The 22,903-nt window shown below is 38.8% G+C and overlaps 1 protein-coding gene across 6 annotated transcripts in view; it reads left to right on the top strand.

Annotated features, from left to right (window-relative positions):
* The window catches only part of EFR3A (EFR3 homolog A), a 91,826-nt gene extending 76,977 nt beyond the window's left edge, over positions 1–14,849 (top strand). For 4 of the 6 annotated variants that reach the window (XM_072851878.1, XM_072851875.1, XM_072851877.1 and 1 more), the window contains 5 exons: positions 4,874–4,962; positions 8,610–8,658; positions 9,794–9,897; positions 10,526–10,575; positions 11,826–13,739. In XM_072851878.1, coding sequence (XP_072707979.1) covers positions 4,874–4,962; positions 8,610–8,658; positions 9,794–9,897; positions 10,526–10,575; positions 11,826–11,931 — 398 coding nt within the window. In that variant the 3' untranslated portion in view covers positions 11,932–13,739. Of the gene's footprint in view, positions 1–4,873; positions 4,963–5,298; positions 5,443–8,609; positions 8,659–9,793; positions 9,898–10,525; positions 10,576–11,825 lie in introns of those variants that run through there. The other 2 variants (XM_072851879.1, XM_072851880.1) reach the window with 2 other exon arrangements.
* Positions 14,850–22,903: the final 8,054 nt, after the last annotated feature.

Raw genomic sequence — 22,903 nt, 5'->3', positions numbered from 1 at the left:
TTGAACCCACTTTGACTCTTTTTAATGAAGTCTTTGCCTTTGAAAGAGTACCTAAGAAGACAGTAGTGATTGTTACTACTGTTTTTCTGTATTCACTTGAGTTAGCAGGTGAGGAAGGATTATACAAGTCAGCATACTTTATCTTTTTTATGTAAACACTGAATGGAACGTATTCCATCCTTTTGCCATATGGCCTTGTGCTGACTTGAGTTATTAGCCTTAGTCAAATTCTCAATGAGCAGATGTTAATTTAATCAATAATATTATGTTTTCCTCTGTTAGATACCTATGCTAGCTTAGTGTCAGGTAACACAATGAAAATAAAGTATGCCTGAGGTAGATTTGTGAGAGTTCGTGCTACCCAGGATGCATGAATAGTGTGTCAATGGCTAGCTAGTATGTGACATTGTGTGTTTTCAGATTTTAATATATATTCAACAGCCAATTGAGCAACTTACTGAAAAAAATTGTTTGAAGAATTTATTTTATTAACCATATGTGTTTTGTGGCTGTACGTAACTGGTTGCTATTGTAAGACTATGGGACATCCAGTCTGAAGCATGACCTTTTTGCAAAATAAAAGTACGTAGCAGGAAAATGTGATTCCTATGTTTTGTAGCTCACCCATAGAAAGAAACATAGTACATATGGACAGTGAATGCCAGATCTGTCACACTTGCAGTACAATTCAGAGGCATTGCTGCCTGCTCTTGAATAAGTTTTTTTGGATAGCTGCTATGGGGGGGGAATGAGTTCTCCAGAACAGCAGATGTGGTTTTGTCCCAAGTGCTAGCAGGTAAACTAGTGATATATTCTGAGACACAGCTGCAATGTCTGTGTTTTCTGTTGCTGGTTGTCGTCTTCTAAAAAGGAAAAAGTTGCTATACTTGACAGATTATTTCTTCTGGCATCCAAAAAACCAGTTAACATTATATTTTTGTATTGGCAGAAGAGGTAGGTAGCAAGTAAGGAAATGTTACGTTTTTGAATTTTTACTGTCTTTGAGTGAGAAAGAAAGCCTGGTTTGAAATTTATGTTAAGCCTCTTCTAGAAATCGAGATGTATTTTTACACAAATTACCTTGCTAGGGTTTTCTTGGATACTTTGATGCATTCCTACACAGGAAGATATGTAAGTTCTGACATCAAGGTTAAGTGAGTTTAGCTGCATGTGATTAACTGCCTCTTCAGGTGATGAGAAACGGCCATATTTAATGCTAAATCTTAGTGTATGTGAATCAGACGAGATTGGGGTTTTTTGTAATCTTTTTATGAAGAGCAGTAACCAAAACTGGTTCCATGTCTGTTTTCATAATTAGGATCATTAATCTCTGATCCTGTGGGATATTGAGCTTCCAAGGTTTTCATTTAACTAAAGTGAATATTTTGGAACTCTGAAACTTTTCATTTTTTACTTCAATTAAATGTTTCATTTCTACTATTATATGATAATGCTATAATATAATGTTTCAAAATATATAATTAATTTTAGTAAAAGATGGATCCCATTTTTTGTATATTCTTGTAAAAGTTATGGTTAAACCCAAAAAGCCAGTAAAGATTTCATCCTAATTATTTGTAGTATTTCTGAATATCAATGATATAATGCTTAACAATGACTTATAGACATAAAATCATCATCCTGTCTTTGTTTCAGGTTTTGGTACTTCCTATCAGTGTGAAAGATGTTAATATTTACAACTTTTTGTACCTTGTTCTCTTCCTTATTTGAGGGAGGGGGAAGCTGATAATTTAAATGTACATTTAATCATTTTTAGTCTATACATATTTTTTTTTTTAATTTAGCTCTGTTTCCATCAGGCAAAAAACCTCATAAATGCAGACACAAGTCAAAAGGTAAAAATGAGTTGTAGGTCAGCCTGCTCTCCTGCTAGCTGTGGTGTGTGTATAGGATGTGCACAGTCAAAAAAAAAAAACAAAACCCCAACAACTGCTTTTAGAAGGCCTTTAGACCTTTAGGCCAGAAATTGTGTTGTACTTAGTGTGTCCTTCTGCATTTTTTTGTTTATTTCCTTGATATACCTGTAGCAATGTTAGCTGCTGCAAGGTTTGCCTTTGTGTTTACTCTTGATTTGGAACTCTGCAATATGGTAGCTTCCTATTTTCTTTTCCTGAGCAGGTAGTAGGGCTATAGGTATCATTTTTGTGATAGTACTAATTACCTCTTTGAGTGAAATTACAAGAACTTGGCAGTAAGTTGGAAGAGGCTCTCAGCTGTTCACAGAACAATGATTCATCTTACTCGCTGACTGTTGAGGATAAAGGTCCGTTAGTGGGACATGTATACGTGCATATGTTCTGTGTGCATCCCACCAGTAGCTGGGCTTAGACACTGTCTACCCACCAGCTGTCTCCTGGTTCCCAGACTCTCCAGTCACTGGCACCTGGGCATGTGAGTCCCCAAGGCCCACAGCCCCACTCCAGCTGCTGGTACAGATCCCCCTTGCGCAGTAATGCACGCACGTGCACACATGGGTCTCGGTAACACCCCAGGCTCCATGCTCTTTCTGAGAGTTGGCCTGGGCCGCCTGGTCCCTCCAGGTGCATTCCCCTCAGAGACAGACTGACACACAGAGGTGCAGACACACATGGACACCCCCAGCTCCCAGGCCACTTGATCTACTCGCCTGCTGGTCCAGCTTGATATCCCCTCGTTACCATGCACTGGTGCTGTGTGCCCTCGCTCGCTCCAGACACAGGGGCTCTCTCACCTGTGGTCTGACTCCAGTTGCTGCACTCCGACCCCTATGCACACACCTGCACAAATAATAGAGTCCCTCACCCAGGAAAAGAGAAATGGGATTTGATGAGAAGATGGGACAGGCTGCACTGATGAGGCTCAGGGCATGGCCAGATGCACTTACTGATCAGCAACGGGTTTACGTGGGACTGATGCCTTTATCTCCTTATCCGTCTATTTTCCTTGCTTGCTCCCTCCCAAACCATCTCAATCCTCCTTTTCCCCACCCTTGGTTCCTCCCCTAAACATCCCATACTAAGCCTTGTGCAATCCCAAGATGCTGTTCCCCTGCATCCCACGATGTGTCCCATACCCCAGGCACTGACCCCGACTCGGTCAGCGAGGTGACCCAGAGAGCTGCTTACATTGGCCCATGGGGCCAAGACTCCTGGGACAGCCCTGGTAGGGGCTGGGGCAGCGGGTATTGGGGCTCCACCACTCCCTTTGTGCCTCTGGGCTCCTCCATGTGTGTGGAGAAAAGCTTTATAGCATACAGAAAAAATGGCAATTTTCACAATTTTTCACCCACTTAATGTGTTGAAATTAGAGAAGAATGGGCATTTTTATTAGGCAAGTATAGTGAGGCATCCATTATAAAAATGAATTATATCCAAAGTAGTCCCCAAAATGTATCTTCTGGTGTTTGCATGTCAATTATAGAGAGAGCAGCAAGATGGCAGCAAAGATGTAGTTTTGTCTTGTGTTTACTCTTGAGGGCTAAGGTGCTTTCCTCAGACTCTGTATGTATTGGGTCGTGTACCAGTGAGCTGTCAGGGATTAAAAATTAAGTAAATCCTTCAAAATGCCACTTCAAATGCTCAGGGACTCTGAGAACCTGGCAAAGATAGCTAGAATTCAGGTGTTTTTCACTAATCTTGTTCTTTCACTGCCTCTTGATCGTAAAATGGCATTTCATTTATATGACTTCTGAAAGTTATTTCTTGATTTTTAAAAGCTGAGTATGTTCAGCTCTGCTGGAATGAATTCTGTTTGTTCAAGGTCAATATTTGTACTGCAAAAGCGCTTTGCTAGAAGTGGATTAAACAAAGGTTGCAGAAGAAACAGCATAAATTACCTTGTGGTGGGGGAGTTTTTACAGTCGTTCTCCATATCCTTATTGTAGTATCAAGTGCCTGTAGGTGCTTCTAACTGTGTGCAGTGCAAGTCATTAAATAATGGCCAGATCCAAATGGCTTGATCTCAGCTAAAATCTAAAATGTGATATGGCGATTCATGGTTTTGTAAATGAGATACACGAAATTCAAGCCACTCAAGTCTTCATTTGTCAGAGGATCCTCATGACGCGTCTGTAAATGCATTTTTACTGTTTTTTTTTTTCTTTTTAATCTTATGTTAATATATTAAAAGTCAAAAATGAGAAAAGATTATTGGTGTATTGTCTCAGGAATGCAGTCACAATAGGAAGATCCATCAACTGATGGATCATTTGAGCATAATCTGCTTATGCATTCATGAAATTGTTGTTCTCCTTTTAGTATCAGTGCAGTTGGTCTTATTCTGACAACTTTTTAGGCCAGCTGGACTTGCTAAAATGTTTGTAGGAAGTTAGAAATGGAGGAATTTTTTTTTCACCAAGTAGATTTTTAGAATTGCTGAATATGGTGCTTGTAGCAACAAGAATAAGGAAGGATTGTTGTTCATTTCCATTGAGAAATCTTTATTTCTTCTGTCAATGAGTCATCTTCCAAAGAAGCCCTTTTCCATTTCAGAATACCTTCAAATTAAGACCTTAATATTTCAATTTCACAGGCAAAAAAATAGGTTCAGGCTTTTGTAAATTACTCTGCAGCAATATATCATCATGTAATGTGCTATTTATTATGCATTTGAATAAGATCTCATCTCATTTTTTAATATTCTGGGCTTTCAAGGGAAAGTTGGCAAGATCTGGGATGAGAAGGGGAAGGGACAATAAAAAGGTTATTTTCCTTCATATTTAATAATTTAGAGCAGTAACTGATCATTTTTCACAACAATCCAAATGATAAAATATAGAAACAAATCTGCATCTGATGTGTAGAAATTTGATTGATCATATTTCTGTTATACAAAACTGTTATAGAAAAAGTGAGATAAGTTGTTTTGCTTCTAGATGAGGACAGACTCTCCAGGAGGAAGAGCATTGTGGACACGGTATCTATTCAGGTGGATATTCTGCCTGGCAACAACACAGAGGATAAGGTATGAAAATCACGAGATATTTTAAAGCAGCATCTTGGGGGGGGACAGGTGGGGGGAATGCAAATGAAGTTTTCCCAAGAAGTCTAATATCTAATTGTTCTAGCAATGTTAAATGCTTTGGGGTTTTGATTTTTTTTTTTGTTTTAAATTCCTATATTTGTAGAAATGTGTTGCCAAAGACACTGATATTGATCTTGCTGTATAAAAGTGTAAAGTATTTTGTTACTACAGTTTTTACAGGTTGTACTGTAGAATATGGGGTAGCAACACATATATATGCCAAACAACTAATATTTTATGAGTAAATATTCTAAAAAATTTTATTTGCATTTTGAGGGATCAAATAAAATTCCTGCATGTGTATCCCTGCGTCGTTTGAAGTATCTGAGAGTTTTGTTCATCAGCATGGGGCTGACAGATACAAGACTGGTGGGAGACTGCTGTCTTTGAGAGGGGCAGGTAAAGACTAGGCAGGCTGCTTACAGCACTGTGTTACAGTATCACTTTTCCCTTCCACAAGAGTTTAGCACACAGTGCTTTAAAGGCACAGGAAAGATAAGGTAGAAACAAAAAGTTCCTATGTAGGGTACAGGAGCTCATGCTAATTATCCCTTAGGAAGACTGCATTATAATTAAAATTGTCCCACATCTTTTGACACTTCATTTGAAGTATTTCTTAAAATAAATTTCTATTTCTACTGAATCTTTTTCAAGGTTCTGCTGATTTTTATTAACCAGATTTCTGCTGGCTGCAATGGAGATTAGCTGTTGAAATTGAGGTGTTTGTACTGCAAATGAATCCTACCTTTAGCATCTTAAAGCATAAACCAGCTAGGAGCATGAAACAGAACATGTAGACAGAGTCAAGCTGAGTGTTAGTTAAAAATGTAATATTAAGCTATTGTAAAGGAGCAAGCCTCATTTTAGAACTTACTGACAGATGTGATTTATGTTTTGCATCATTATTATTATTCCTTTCTGCTCTGTGCTGATGATACCTCAGATGATATTGTGTGTTCACTTGTTGGTGCTCTGCCTATGCCTCCTGTGCATTAGCAAGGATACAGATAAACTAGATAAAAGTTTAGGAGAAAGAAGAAAAAAGTGTTTGAAAAGTAAGCCAGACTGTCACAATCTTTAGCTTTCTGAAGAAAGTAAATGCTGTTAATAGGAATGGGGGTGTTTGCCATTAATATACTTTTAAAAATCATGTATTATATGTGATTATGTGTGATTTAACATCTCTCTTGATAGCAGAATTAAATGAAAGAAGGTTCCATTTCAGATTTCAAATGATTATGCTGATATGTTAAGTATTGATATATGAACTTTTTTTTAAGAGGATATAGCAGTTGTAGATAAATCAAAATCTTTGTATGGGTTCTCAGTTTAATGTGGTACAGTGTCTTGGATAACGAATTACTGTTTGTCTCTCTTAAAAACAATAATTTTATTAATCGGAAAGACATGAAACAAAGTATTCCTCCTTTAGTTGCTTTACAATGTTTGTTTACAATGCAAATGGAAAACCAAAATTTTCCAATTGGCTGACTGCACCTTGATACCTAAATCATGAATGTCTGAAAAACTTTCATAGAATCACAGAATCATTTAGGTTGGAAAAGATCATTGAGTCCAACCATTAACCTAACACTGCCAAGTCCACCACTAAACCATGTCCCTAAGCGCCACATCTGCACATCTTTTAAATACCTCCAGGGATGGTGACTCAACCACTTCCCTGGGCAGCCTGTTCCTTCAGTAATGGTCCTCTGTAATTTTTGCTAATTCTTGTTCCCTCATAATGCATGTTTTTGGCCACCTGCAACATAAGATGATACACTGGATGTAACTCAAGAGGAGGAAAAAAAGAAAAAAAAGTCCACAAGGATATTAAATCTGGTTCTCTTGCTTTGTTGATTAGTAAATATAACATAATCTGTAACTGTTAACAGAATTAAACTGAAGAAAAAAAAAAGGAGCATAAGGCTTTATGATTTGAGAGGATAAACTACTTAATTAATGGAAGTTTTAGGATTAATGATATATGGTATCATTTCTGCACTGTCTGAGGTAGAAGACTGTTTATCCATAAAATATCTATTATTGTATACAATATGAATGCAAGTCTTTTGTCAGCACAATCAAAGTGTTTTGTTATGGCAAGTCTGTTAGTGAATCCTGTTCAGGAAGATGGCTTATTCCCTAGTTATCTCCATTTATAAGATGAAAGCACTTGTAAAAGCAGCTAGTGCTTCTGTGATACTAATAACCAAATATAATGCTGGCTAGTATCAGCAACTACTACGGATGTTAATTAGAAATCTGAAAGGCTGCCATAAACAAGTAATATTTAGCAAATATGAATTGCAAAAAGGTGATTATTTCAAAACCTGAATACTCTTTATCTCTAGCCATATCCACAAATATTTGACATTAAGGGAGTTTTGCTGTTTGTTTATTAACCTTTTATATATTCAGAGGTAGAGAATACGATGCTAATGTAGTAAAATCTGTTAGAAAAGTATCATTTACAGCTCCATCTCCTGAAATAACACTGATGTAAAAAGGAAACAGCTACTTCTTCTCACTTTTCCATTTACAGTAGGTCAAGTCAATGATTTAAAAAACTGAAAGAATTCAGTCTTCTGAATTGGGTGAAATAACTTTTTGCTACCTTACAGATCTTTTATCTTGAATCATATTAGACTATTCTGAGCAATTAGTGTTTATAGGGAAAAACAAAAGTGCTGCCTGTTTACGTGTAGTTAGTTTTGAAGGATTAAAGTAAGGCAGTCCAAGCCAAGAAACCATGTTATATTCAGGTGAACACTGTTCTGCCATCTAAGCATTCTCCCCTAATATTATCACAGTCATTTCACTGTAAATATGCTTACTGATATAGAAACTCTAGGTCTATAAAGAATTGAAACACAAAGATCTATGAGCGGGAGCTCTTCAGATAAATGTTCATGCATCTTTGGTAATTTTGCAGCCCCAAGCAGTTCCTAATGAAGTACATCTGCAGTAGCAAATGGATATTCATATTGCTAAATGAACAAATTTTCTCAGTGCATCAGACATAGCTTGTTATGAAGAGCCCTTTAGCTCCAATGTTTATGACATAAGCACCAAATTATTTGGAGCCCATACGGGTGTGAAGTTAGCCTAAAGCAATAACCGTTTTCCACACTACCCTCCACTACCATCTCTTATTTTAGTATCACATTGCTGGTAACTCAGCTAGTCTCAGGAAGCAGTTGCTATTATTTGCAACAGCTATCTAAGAACTGGTACTGAGGCTTAGCAGTATAGAAACACCACAGCATATTCCTGACCCAAAGGAGTGTTCTGCCAAAATTCAAGTCCTTTTCCAAAGTATTGTTGCCATAGAGCATCTTGACCAGAATTTGGAAAGCTTTCCTTGATGTTATTTGATAAAAATTTCCTCACTAATTGTAGTGTCTTAAAAATGTGAATTAGCGATCTGTCAGCTCTCATAGAAACGTCAGATAAAGCTATTAGAAACTTGTAAGGCAGAAAAGCTCTGTGGCCATTTTAGCCTTCTGCGTTTATCACATTTTTTATTTTTTAGAAGCTTGTTATATGTGAGCTTTAAGGGGTGGGTTTTCTTTCTTTGTGTTTAGGTTAATAATACTGAAGAAATCACCTTTGAAGCTTTGAAGAAAGCAATTGGTAAGATTTATTACAGTTGTGTTTATGCAACATGGTTCTAGATTACTGGGAATTGCTAGAGAAAAAGGTGTTGCCAGAATACCATAATTAAAATATTACATTTGTTTCTCTTCAGCTAGTAAATTTATTTAAAACTTCAGTTAGTTATTTCTAAATCTCTGAAATATCATCTTGATAATTTTAGTGAATTCATTTTCTGAAGCTAGTGTGACTGAATGAAAAGCATCTGGAAATGCCTGTCATCTATTAAATTTGCCCTTACAGGCCAAGCTATAAATAACGTGAGATTTTCAAATTCCATTCAGTGATTATTTATAAAGCAACTTAAATATTTTTTACATATTAAGATTTTCACGTCTTCAATGCATTCAGAAAATAGATTGTGAGGTACACACTGTGGACTTCAAAAACACTCAGTTTTTTAGTTAGTGTATTGATACTGATTTGTTTAAAAGAATATATTTCTGACAAGTGACCCACCTACCATAACTCAGAATTATCCAGTTTCCTTATTTCATATCACTATAAGTAATTACTAATTAATGCTGCCCAGTCCACCAAAATCTTGTCAAAAACAAGGACTAGACATGGATGTTTTAAACAATAGACACTGGTATTTTAAACAATAATTCAGTATGACAGTTTTCCAAACCTGCCTAATCACTGAGGTACTTAAATTCATTAGGTGCTGCAAAGTTCCAGCTGGTTGTAGGTTCACTCAGGCTGCAGAGGTTGAACTCGCTTTTCCCAAATTCTAATAGAAAATCCTGCCCACCTGTCTGCATGATACTGGGAGGGAGGACACTCCCTTCTTTTCTCTTGAAGCTGAACTTGTGTGCAGCGAGTGAGGAGTGCAGTCTTGAGTCCAGATAATAAAACAAAAGGAAATCTGGATGTACTTGTAATTAAAGCACATAGTAAGAAAGGGGCAAAACGAAGGTCCTCAAACCAGCTCCCTGAAATTGTGTCTGCATTTTGCTTTAGAAGCAGTGACAGATGACAGCTTGCTTGAGTATGGGGGCATCACTTCAAATACAGTGTTAGTTTGCCCCTGCAGTGCACATTGAAGGTTTATATCACTTATACTTGATAGGCAAAGATTACATTTGTCTTTTTTTTTAATTATTTTTTTAAGATAACAATGGACTTGAAGAACAGGAAAAAGAAAAAAGGCGTCTTGTGATTGAAAAGTTCCAAAAAGCGCCATTTGAAGAAATTGCAGCACAATGTGAAACCAAAGTGAGTTTCTGAAAAATGTTTTACAGCATTGAAGATACTAGTATAAGCATTAATGGGGATGTGCTGGCTAAAGGTGATTTATGTTATCATGTCACTGCTGCTGTTACTTCTAAAAAAGTTCAGTTCTTTGTCTTCAGCTATTATCTCTACTATTATTAATGTTGGGAAATTCCAGTTATTTAAAGTGTGCTTTTGATTGTTCCTAGACCATTTGAAAAGGAATGGAAATCTCATACACTATTCATCTTAATGTTTTCCTTACTATCTTTGAAATCTAGATTCACAGTCTGATCCTATTTCATCCTGGGATAACTGGAGCAGTATTTACCCCATTATATATTTTGAATAACTAAATGTATTTCAGGTTTTTTAAATTCCTGTCTGCAACAGCAAAATTTGCTATATAATTCCTTGTACTCTGAGACTGGCTCACTCAATCTCACATGCCTCTTCAGGGCTCAGAATCCTTGCAGCAGTGAGAAAAGAAATTGAGATAGGAAATACTGCCTGGATTTGCCATGTGGTGATGTGAAACACACTCACTGAGTATGGCCTGTCTCATTCATTTTAGCTTGGTCTAATATATAGCAGTTAATAATTCAATTTTAATGTTGGGCTTTTTTTTTAGGCAAACTTGCTTCATGATAGACTTGCACAGATACTGGAACTCACCATTCGGTAAGGCTTTATGCAAGAAGAATATGATGAATGAAAAAAGAGTTATAAAGCAGTTGTGACTACTTTCAGGTGGTCATGTCATAGAGTTCTTAAGCACATGTAGTAAGCAGAAAATAATTGACCTAACTGAATATTGTGGTTTAACTGTGGTAGGCATTTAAGCCCCACACAGCCGCTCGCTCACTCCCCCCCGGTGGGATGGGGGAGAGAATCAGAAGAGTAAAAGTGAGAAAACTTGTGGACTGAGATAAAGACAGTTTCATAGGTAAAGCAAAAGCCGCACACACAAGCAAAGCAAAACAAGGAATTCATTCACTGCTTCCCATCAGCAGGCAGGTGTTCAGCCATCTCCAGGAAAGCAGGGCTCCATCACGCCTAACGGTTACTTGGGAAGACAAACGCCATCACAAAACGCCAAATGCTGAACGTCCCCCCTTCCTTCTCCTTCCTCCAGCTTTACATGCTGAGCATGATGTCACATGGTCTGGAATATCCCTTTGGTCAGTTGGGGTCAGCTGTCCCGGCTGTGTCCCCTCCCACCTTCTTGTGCACCCCCAGCCTACTCGCTGGTGGGGTGGGGTGGGGTGAGAAGCAGAAAAGTCCTCGACTCTGTGTAAGCACTGCTGAGCGGTAACGAAAGCATCCTTGTGTTATCAACACTGTTTTGGTTACAAATCCAAAACACAGCCCCATACTAGCTACTATGAAGAAAATTAACTCTATCCCAGCCAAAACCAGTACAGTAAAAAAGAGTAGTCTTCATCTAAAACAGTCACTTTGATTTTTCTTGTTACTATTTTGAATCTTTTAGATAGTGGAGAATATCCAGTAACCATGTCATAGTACACTTATATTATTTCCATGTATATCAGTAGTATTGAAGAATGCTACTGTTTTCCCATTGCTGTATCTGTTTGAGAAAGTAATTAGAAAATCAACACCCAAAATAGTGCATGACATTATTATAGATCATTGTGCACATCTGTTGTGCAGTACGAATAGTATTTGTTAGTAATAAAATGCATTTTCATAGTTCTGTAACATCAGTGAAGTTGATGATTTAGACCAGAGTACAAAAAAAAAAATGCCGAGGCATGATAATTTCATTAGAATTTCAGGAATAGGATAAAATACCGGGGGGAGGGAGGGATAGTTTACTCTTGTTTCTCATCTATTTGAATATCAAATTATAAAAAAGAAAGCAGTCTATATAATATAATCTATGTATATTGATTGTTCTTCTCACACAGTCCTCCACCTAGCCCCTCAGGAACGATGACCATTACTGCTGGACATGCTCATTACCAATCTGTTCCAGTCTATGAGATGAAGTTTCCAGATCTTTGTGTGTATTAAGTGTCTTCTGAAGTCTGCTGGACATTATTTAGAGTAGAGTACAATAGAAAGAACAAGATGAGTTTTCAAATTTTATTGTTTATTTCATCTAATCTAATTTTAAAATAATGATGAACAGGAGCCAAATACCGATTACTCTAGCCAAACTCATGAGACTGTCCTGAGTTGTTTTCTATTGTAATATATTTGAAGTTAGGTTTTTTTATATGTCATGTTTCTTCATTTTCATATTTGAGTACATGTAAAAGTCAGATTTAAAACTTGTCTTGCCATATAGATGAATATTTCAGTTACACTAGGAATTTGTATTTCTGTAAATTCCTTTAATTTAAGGCATTGTAACTGAAGAACCTGTTAAAGTGTTTTTGTCTTTGTTGTGTTTTTTTTCTCCTCTCCACCTCAATTATATATCTAAATAGAATGCTTTTGGCTTGCTTCATCTTAATAAATGTAACCAGTGGAGCGCTACCTTAGCTCCCTTTTGTTCATGCTGTCATAGCTAGCCAACTTGTTTATTTTGGAATATATGGAAAAAAACAATACCTTTCAAGTGTTCAAGTACAGTAAATGAATTAATGGACACTTGTTAAGTATTTTTTTGATGCATCATGTAACAGGCTTTTAAGATATATACACCCAGTATATGTCCTGTGTTTCTTGCAAAAAGTTAACTGCTTTGCATAAGAGAGGAGAAGTCTCCTCTTGAAGCACTGAACTGTGCAATATTTTTCATGTCTTAAGGTGTATGGTTTACAGACTGTACTTTTGAAAATGCAGTAGTATTTTACTGTCTGCTTTAGTATAAATACACGAGAGATATATTTAGTATAGCAGAAAATAAACTGAGGGCATTTTAAATCATAAATACAGAAATTAGAAATATATTCTATGAGGTATTTCTCTGTAGTTTATTACAGCTTTTTAATGATATTTTAGAAATGAAAGAAAACTGGATGAAACCATTTAAAGACCAAGAATTTATTACCTAAGTTTTCAAGCAAAAGCATTTTTAGAGATGCACCTCTGTGTTCATTTTTGTTTCATTCTCAAACCTTTCTAGAAATAAGGAAAATGTGGTAACTTTCATAGGTTTATGTATCTGAGTATACTATTCAAATGTAAATAAAGTAAAACTGATACAGTAAATCACTGAGCTTTTGATTATAATTGTCAAGGCTGTCTTTATGACTCACTAAATTCTGCAGGCAAAAAGAAAAAACAGCTTTCATTGATGCCAAGAATAGTAAGTTTGAAGTCCATTAATCTATCTGAATCTGACTGAAGTAGCACAAACATGATGAATGTTCTTAAATATCTATAATAAATGTAAGACATTTAAGTTAGCCAGCAGTTTAGATAAACAGTGATCAGGCCATGAACAAAGTGATCCAACTTCAATTAGCCCTGCTTTGAGCAGGAGCTTGGTTTAGATGACCTTCAGAAGTCCCAACCTAAATTAATCTATGATTACATAAGTCTAAGATCTGAATGGTTATCAGGCCAGCTAATTTGCTGACTGTTTTGAGCATTTGCAAACCCACTGTAAAATGGATTTTAAGTTTTTTTGAACTGTAGTACAGTATTCCACTGGACTACTTTTAAAAGCCTAATGTGACATAACATCAGAGAAATATCAGCTACTTAAACCTATGAGATAACATGCTGAGACTTTCAGAAAGCATTCACAAAACTCAAAAGGTAATCGAGACCTTCTTTTCAGTTTAACAGTGCAATCACAGCTGTTAGTGGATGACGAAACAGCCCCTTATCTACAGCATTCCGTTGTGATTTTTACTGCCGCGGCGTATCAGCCTGATCAGACCACAGTCTACACATAAATAGGACTCGTTGTCACTCTAGTTTTTAGTTTTCACTTTTTGGGTTTTTTTAAGGTAAGACCTAATAGTTTTTTGGCCTATATAAAGAGTGTAATTTTTTAAATAGTAAATCTAACCTAGGGATACAATGTAAAACACTTATCCACTCTGTCATTTTTTAAGAACAACACTGTGCACTTTTGTACAAAAAGAAAATAAGGAGTCTAAGAAATACAGAATGTACTTCTGTTTGCACTCTTGCAGTATGGAGACTGTGCTGTAAATACAGGATTGTTTCTGTGATTGAATTCTGTTGCATGAATGCTGCATGTGAAAATAACTAGATTCAGCGTTTCATTTTCTGTTCTGTTTATGAAGTATTTTTCATTTATGCTAATGATAGTTTTCCATGTTTTCAAAGTTCAAATGAGCTTTGTTTGGGAAATGCAGGTGTTGTGCAGGTGTTGTGCAGGGAATGAAGAGCTTGTAACACACTGTGTGTTCACATGATATTTAATTTTTTTCCTTTCTGGAAATTCAGGGAGTCTGTAAGCTGATAATTGGTTCACTCTGGCCTTTCTAGACAGATGGGAGATGGGAGTGACTGTAAAAGATATTGTTTTGGTAGCTATTGTTATATGTAGCTAATGAATGAAACCAAATGAATTAAGAATGCTGTTGTACGGTATAAAGCTGCTTTTTTTCACTTATTTCTTTGTGTTCTCGAAACAAGTTGCAGAACTTAAGAGCTCCATATGCATACTGGCCCTGTATTATCTGCAACACATTGAGTACTGTCACAAGGTTTATAAATTGGTATCCAGCTGTTTAAATGTATTCCAGCTTTTGCTTTGGGTTCTCTTTCCCATTGTGTCATTTTGAAAAATTATAGCTGTTGGTAGTGGGTCACTTCAAAGTAAATTAAATCCTTGTTAATTTCAAAAGATAGAAATAGCCTGTTGTCTAAAATCAGCGTAGGGCTAATTTGTCTGTTGTTCTGATGGTCATATATTCTGTACTGTACGTAATGAACCAGTTTCAATAAATGTAAGAACACACTGTGCAATCTATATTTAAGCAATAAAATAAACCAAAATTTAAAATTAATCTTTTCTAAGGTGTCAGTTAATTTTTATCGCTCACAATTAAAACATCAATGACAATTTTTTGGCCTTTACAATAGACCTCATTTTACACAGGGTTTTTTGTTTGGTTTTGGTTTTTTGGTTTTTTTTCAAATGTTATAGCCCTGCAGCATTATTAACCTACTATTATTTATGATTAAAACATTACTATTACCAAGACCACCAAAAGTTGAGAATACAACAATACAAAAACGATTTCCTAATAGCAAACAAGCTTCAGGAAGATAAATAAGCTGTGCTTTTCAGGCCTGTCTCCCTGTTTTCTAAGGAAACGTATTGGGTTTGTAGTATCAATTTCAAGGAATAAAGTTGTCAGCGTGTGTGAAGATCTGTATACAGCTCACCCACAGGTAGCTTTTTTCCAACCAGTGATGCTATCTAATGGGGCTGAGTATTATACTGTTATTTGTTACTCTCTTTCTTTGGTAGCATTCATTTATTTAAATGGTTTTAATAGTGCACCCTGAGAGAAGCGGGAAGAACAATTCTTGTTTTCTATTTTGAGGAAATTGGGACCTCTAGCTCACATGAGGTATGTCCTAATATAGAGAGGATTATATTGTTGTCTTTTTTTCCCTTGCTCCTCTGTTCCTAATTTTTGCAGACATAATACTGTGTATATTTAGGAAATTTTAGAGGGTAGGTGTCTTCTTTCTATAATCTATGACTTGGCATGGAACTCAGAACTTGCTATTAAGATGTGTGCTCATCAACCTTTTTTGTTGCTCAGGTTGGTCTGAGCAGGATTTTGACAGTGGATACCTCAAAACAATCCGGGGAGAAAATAATAGCCACGCTTAGGAGATTATTTTAAATCATATCTAAAGAGAAGGTGCAGAGGTGAATAAGAGACTCTGTCACTCTACCAGACAAGACCAGACAAGGAAGGACAAAAGTGGCAGCCACTGCAGTTGTAAGACAGAACAAAGGTGACCTGTTAAGAGCTACTTTCTGGGTACTGGGGGAGTTTCTGTCTGGAAGTTTTTGCTTCTTCACAGTGTTGCCTTTATTTGAAAGATTTAGCTCATTCATTGCTCACAGTTTTAACGATACTGTGATCAAGATGAGCAGTACACCTGAATAGTGCTGGTTTTCAGAGTTCATGTCTTCCTAAATTAAGTCAAGTTGTTTATGAAATCATGTTCCCAAATCTTTAATACTTTATCAGCTTACAGGCAAATAATAAGTCCTTAAAAAGTTAAAATAGTAAATCAGTATCTAATGAAGTAGGAAATCTTTTTAGATTAGTAATTAATAGGTTCATTGTTCACTTTGGGGAAACAACTAGGTTTTGACCAGCTATGCCCCACATCTTTGAAAAATATAGTGTAAAGTTACTGTGAGAATTGAGAATGAGAGAAGAAAGAAAAAAGCTGTGCTAAATGTCTCATCTTGTTCTGCTTATCCTTTTTTTATTATTTTAGTACTGATCTCTGAGAATCAATAAATATAGCTAATCATAGCTGGACTATCTAAGACTTCTCTTTATGAACGCAATTCATATGGTAGTAATTATGGTGTTAGACTCTTCCTGAAGTAAGAGATACTGGAAAAAAGACCGAAGGCAGTCATGACAACATTGTCTGAATAACAGCATATCTATATTGTCATTTCTCTGTTACTTGATCAATTCAAATGATCCATCTCTATCTCTGCAATCAGAAAATTCAGCATATCTCTGAGTGAATATATGCATGTGTTATTTACATAACCATGAATGTAATACTAGTTTCTAATAATTAGCAGGAAAGGATGTTTTTTTATCTTAAGCATGTATTTTAAATGCAGGCTTGGAGAGCAGCAGCACTGCTATCATCAATCAGAGAAATAAGCCTGTGTTATTATTAAGCAGCAGTGCACTTAATTCACTTGTTTAAAGGCCAATTTTTCCCATTTCAACTAATTAGCTATCTGACCTTTTCATTATCATTTTTATTTATAAATGCTGTGAAATAAAAAATAGTTTTTCATCACTATGATAAAAGGCTGATAAAAGTTCCAATTCTGAAACAAGTAAACATATCAGTGTAATGCAGATCTTGTCCTCAGCACTGGACAAAAATAGGCATTTTGCAGATTTGTAGCATTTGGCTTAAGTACTGAAATGCCCTCTTTCTATACAGGATAGTGTGTGTGGGGGGTGGGAATCAAAGTTAATTAAAACCATGCCTGCAGATAGAATTTCTCACATCCCTTAGCTATCATCTCTGCCTTCCCGTAAGGAAAAAGTCTTTATGATTCTCCTGTTTTTTTCACTAGTGCTAATGGTGTAGCCACTGTAGGCAGTGGGATTCATGTGGCTAAATACCTTTTGGGTTTGTTTTTGATTTGGGTTTTTTTGGTGTTTTTTTTTTTTTCTGCACTGCTCTAATCCTTTGCAGTTTTAATGTAGGAAAAATACTGAAGGGGGAATACCACCAACCAGAGGTTTATAGAATATTAACTGCTCATCCAAGAACCTTCACTGGCGTTTTCACCTGCTGTTCTCACAATGTCCAATTTGCACAATGAGATCACATGATATGGTTTAGTTAACTGCTTCATGATTTGGAAGAACACAGGTAGCGTTTCTGTATCCAGCATTAGAATATAGTCATTGATCTGTAATTAATACTTTTGTGACAAAATTCAACCCTGTAGAACAGGATTATAGAGAAGAAATCCAGACCTTTCAGAGCAGCTGAATTGCTAGAAGGTTTGTAGCAACAGTTTTTGTTCTAAGAAATGTTAGTGAATCATAAAATGGTTTGGGCTGGAAGGGACCTTTAAAGGTCTTCTAGTCCAACCCCTCTGCAATGAGCAGGGACATCTTCAACTAGATCAGGTTGCTCAGAGCCCCGTCCGACCTGACCTTGAATGTGCCAGGGATGGGGCATCTACCACCTCTCTGGGCAACCTGTTCCAGTGTTTCACCATCCTCATTGTAAAAAATTTCTACCTTATACCTAGTCTAAATCTACCCTCCTTTAGTTTAAAAGCATTACCCATTGTCCTATTGCAACAGGCCTGGATAAAAAGTTTGTCCCCATCTTTCTTGTAGGCCCTCTTTAAGTACTGAAAGGCTGCAATAAGGTCTCACCAGAGCCTTCTCTTCTCCAGCCTGAATAACCCCAACTCTCAGCCTTTCCTCACAGGATAGGTGTTCCATCCCTCTGATCATTTTCCTAGCCTTCCTCTGGACCTGCTCCAACAGTCTGTGTCTTTCCTGTGCTGAGGGCTCCACAGCTGGACGCAGTACTCCAGGTGGGGTCTCACCAGAGCAGAGCAGAGGGGCAGAATCCCCTCCCTCGACCTGCTGGCCACGCTTCTTGTGATGCAGCCCAGGATACAGTTGGCTTTCTGGGCTGCAAGTGCACATTGTTGGCTCATGTCCAGCTTTTCATCCACCAGTACCCCCAAGTCCTTCTCTGCAGGGCTGCTCTCAATCCCTTCATCTCCCAGCCTGTATTGATACTGGGGGTTGCCCTGACCCAGGTACAGGACCTTGCACTTGGCCTTGTTGAACCTCATGAGGTTCACACGGGCCCCCTTCTCGAGCTTGTCTAGGTCCCTCTAAATGGCATCTCATCCCTCAGACGTGTCAACTGCACCACTCAGCTTGGTGTCATCTGCAAACTTACTGAGGGTACACTCAATTGCGCTATGTCACTGATGAAGATATTAAACAGTACTGGTCCCAGTACGGATCCCTGAGGGACACCACTCATGACTGATCTCCATCGGGACACTGACCTGTTCACCACTACTCTCTGGATGTGACTATCCAGCCAATTCTTCATCCACTGAACAGTCCATCCATCAAATCCATCTCTCTCCAATTTAGAGAGAAGGACGTTGGGGGGGACCGTGTCAAAGGCCTTACGGAAGACCAGATAGATGATATCTGTAGCTCTTCCCTTGTCTACTGACGTAGTCACTCCATCATAAAAGGCCACTAGGTTGGTCAGGCAGGACTTGCCCTTGGTGAAGCCATGCTGGCTGTCTCGAATCACTTCCCTGTCCTCCATGTGCTCTAGCATAGCTTCTAGGAGGATCTGTTCCACGATCTTCCCAGGCACAGAGGTGAGGCTGAGAGGTTGGTAGTTCCCAGGGTCCTCCTTTCTACTCTTTTCAAAAATGGGTGCAATGTTTCCCTTTTTCCAGTCACCAGGGACTTCACCTGACTGCCATGACTTTTCAAATATCATGGAGAGTGGCTTGGCAACTACATCAGCCAATTCCCTCAGGACTCTGGGATGCATCTCATCAGGTCCCACAGACTTATGTCTGTTAAGGTTCCTCAGGTGGTCTCAAACCTGATCTTCCCTTACAGTGGGAGGGACTTTGCTCCCCCAATCCCTGCCTTGTGGTCCATCCACTCAAGAGGTGTGGGAAGAGAGGTTGCAAGTGAAGACTGAGGCAAATAAGTTGTTGAGTACCTCAGCCTTCTCCTTGTCCGTTGTTACCAGTTTGCCAGTCTTGCTCATCGGGGGGGTACACTTTCTTTGACCTTCCTTTTCTGGCTCACATACCTGTAGAAGCCCTTCTTATTGTTCTTTGCATCCCTTGCCAAGTTCAGCTCCAGCTGTGCCTTGGCCTTCCTGACCCCATCCCTACACAACGGGGTGGCATCCCTATACTTTTCCCAGGATACCTGTCCCTGTATCTACTGCCTGTGCATTTCCTTCTTGCCCTTTCGACTCATTTATGCCAGTTTCTTGCCTTCCTTGCCTGGTTTCTTACACCTGGGGATCGAGACCTTACACCTGCACTCTATGGAAAGCATCCTTAAAGATCTGCCAGCTCTGTTCTGCTTCATTGTCCCTGAGGGCAGTTTCCCAGGGGATCCTATTGATGAACTCCTTGAACAACTGGAAGTTTGCTTTCCTAGATTTCAGGGTCCTGAGTTCACTCTTCACCTGACCCATGTCCCTCAGGATTGCAAACTCCACCGGTGCGTGATCACTGCAGCCCAGGCTGCCTCCAATCTTGACATCACCAATTAGCTCACTTGCGTTGGTGACCATCAGGTCCATGCCCTCTGGTGGGGCTGTCTATTACCTGGCTTAAGAAGTTATCCTCAATGCACTCCAGGAGTCTCCTGGATTGCCTACAGCTCGCTGTGCTACTTTTCCAGCAGATGTCAGAGGGGTTGAAGTCCCCCAGCAGGACGGGAGCCTGTGAGCGCAATGCCTCCTCTAGCTGGAGGAAGAAGGCTTTATCAATAGGCTCCCCTTGATGAGGCGGCCTGTAGTAGACACCAACCACACGGTTCCTTTTGTTGCCTCGATCTGTGATTCTTACCCATAAACTACCAGCCTGCTTACAGCTGTTCTTCAGACAGCTCTTCACAATCTGTCCATTTCTTGAGGTAGAGGGCAACCCCTCCACCCCTCCTTCCTCACCTGTCCCTTCTGAACAGCCTGTAGCCATCGATAGCTGCACTCCAGTCATGGGATTCGTCCCACCAACTTTCAGTAATGGCAACCAGGTTGTAGCTTTGTAGAGCAGCATGGTGGATTCCAACTCCTCCTGTTTGTTGCCCATGCTGCATGCATTGGTGTAGAGGCACTTCAGCTGGGCTGTCGGCCATGTCACCTTCTTAGAGGAACACCCCTTAATTCCTTTGAGGTATTTCACTGGTGTTTCCCTCTTGGCTCCTGTTACCTCAGGAGCCCCTGGCTCATCTCCGTAAGACTTCAAGTGTGCTCCAGTATAGCCAGCACATCTCAGAGCAACAGGCTGAGGGCCCTTGCTAACACCTCGTCCCTCTAACCTTGGCATGTTGGCCCATGGCTTGTCACGGGTGAGCCTGATACTATCCCCCTCCCCATTCAAGGCTAGTTTAAAGCTCTGTCAATGAGCTAGCTGGTGACCAAAGACCCTCTTCCCCCTTTGGGAAAGGTGAATCCCATCCAACGCCAGCAAGCCTGGTGCTGTGTAGACCATCCCATTATTGAAAAACCCAAAATGCTGGTGGTGACACCAGCCATGGAGCAATGTATTAATAGTCCGGGTATGACTGGAAACCCCCCTGTACACCATGATCTGCCGCTCTGCTGTGGACAGGGCCTGCATCGGAGCAGCTCGCCTCAGCAACTGACCGCTAGCTTCAGTTACACCCGTTTACAGCTCCCGCCATTGCTCTGGCAATACCCAGGCCTCGTCAGCGTCTCCCGCCAGAGCTGCCCGCTCCCAGTGGGTCTCTCCGCTGCCCGGGCATTTCCCTGCCTCAGGAAACCCCCTGTGCGCCGAGAGCTGCCGCTCCGCTGTGGATCGGGCCGGCTCTGGAGCAGCTTCCCGCAACGACTGACTGGTAGTTCCAGTTACACCGCCTTTAAATCTTTTGTTCTAAAAGAAGGTTAAAAAGCGAGGGAAATTTGGAATCTTTTCAATTAAAATATTTTGTAAAATTATTATTTTGCTTTTTCATATTTTTTTTCAGTTAATAGTAACAAGTGAAAGTATGCCTTTGTTAAGCAAACTGAAGAATTAAGTGTGAGAATTCTTAGAGACCTTTCTAATTCCAAGAGAAAGTGAGACAGTATGACTTGACCCTCAAATCAATTATTAATTTGTTTCTGGATGTTCAGGATCACACAAACAAACCTGACTCCTTGACATGTCACTTGAAGTTGAACTTACGAAGAACAATATGCAAAGTATGTAAACTTTGACACCAATGTTAACATCTTTTTTAATTCTGCTGTAGGTTTGCAGGCTCAGAATTGTACAACTCAGAATCCAAGTGTCTCAGGTAACGTGGCACCTGAGCTGTTGCATTCTGTCCTGCTTAACATCAGAAGACACTCAACTGAGAAGTAAAACTACCTTGTTTTGATTTCTGGTTTTGATTTCTGAGATGCCTGGGAAGTTATGCTGAGAGGTAGTGCAGAACTGAGCCCAAACTCTGAACTCAAAGGTGGTGGGGGGGTTGTCAGGCTTTGTTTCTCTCGGTGCTCAGCACTGGGGAAGCTGCTGGTGAGAGTGAGGTTCTGTTATTGCTTGCTAGGGAGTGAGATATGGCACTAGGGATCAAGGATGCAGTTGAAGAGAATGAGACAAAAGAACGCCAATATGATTCAACTGAATAAAAGAGTGGGAATCACCAATCTGACCTTTAAAAGATCTCATGAGTGATGCAAACACAGCACAAAGTCAGTTATGGCAGATCAACAGATGAATTGGTCAATCAAGTTAAAATGATATGACTGCTTTTGACCAAGAAGTCAAACCTTCACTCTTACAATTAGATGTGCTTACAGAGGAAGTACCTTATTAGTAAGGTTTTGATTTTACAATTACATGCTCAGAGAAAATATGGAAATACCAGTAATCCCATTGAATATGATGTTATGTGGTATTTGGGGCAGGTCACCTTCTGGGTTTAAGCTTTGTATTTGCACTGTTGTATGCTATACAACTGAAATCTAATGAGAAAGACATATAAAGATTATACCTTTGTGCACATCTTTCATATCAAAGTAACAAGGTTGCTAGTGATTTTGACCCTAACTGGGTTTTGTTGTTTAACTTTGTTCTTAGTAGCCAACTTCTGGTAATTTTTTTTCTTGTGGCAGTATTTTATGATCAAAGCATAGTCCAAATTAGCACCTTATCAAGTAAAAGGATGTACATATGCTGTTGTCTGATAACTGGTGAATTTTATGAGCGGTGAATTTGGGGGGGGGGGGAAGCAAACAAACTTGGGTCCAGTAAAAAGCAAAAAGCATTATTCCAGCTTTACATTACGTACTTCAGAATACATTAGTTTTAGTTGATCCCAGGAAGCAGAACCTTTAAATTTCTTCCCTTTAACATCCTGAAATCTCTCAAAACTGGAGACAACCATGCATAGTACACAGCTTTGGGGCAAGGAATGTGTCTGTTACTTTCATGATCTGACTGACCAGAGGAAACTCTGCGGGTTGAAAATTGCAGTTAGATAGGAAGGAAAGAAGGAATTCATTTTCATGTAATTACCTTAGCTTTTCTTTTGGGTGTTTCCTGTGAAGCTCAGTAAAGGAAGAA

Source organism: Ciconia boyciana, chromosome 2, assembly GCF_034638445.1.
Source record: "Ciconia boyciana chromosome 2, ASM3463844v1, whole genome shotgun sequence".
NCBI lineage: Eukaryota > Metazoa > Chordata > Aves > Ciconiiformes > Ciconiidae > Ciconia > Ciconia boyciana.
Note: the sequence above shows the minus strand (reverse complement) of the source record. Positions and strands in the feature narration are given on the sequence as shown.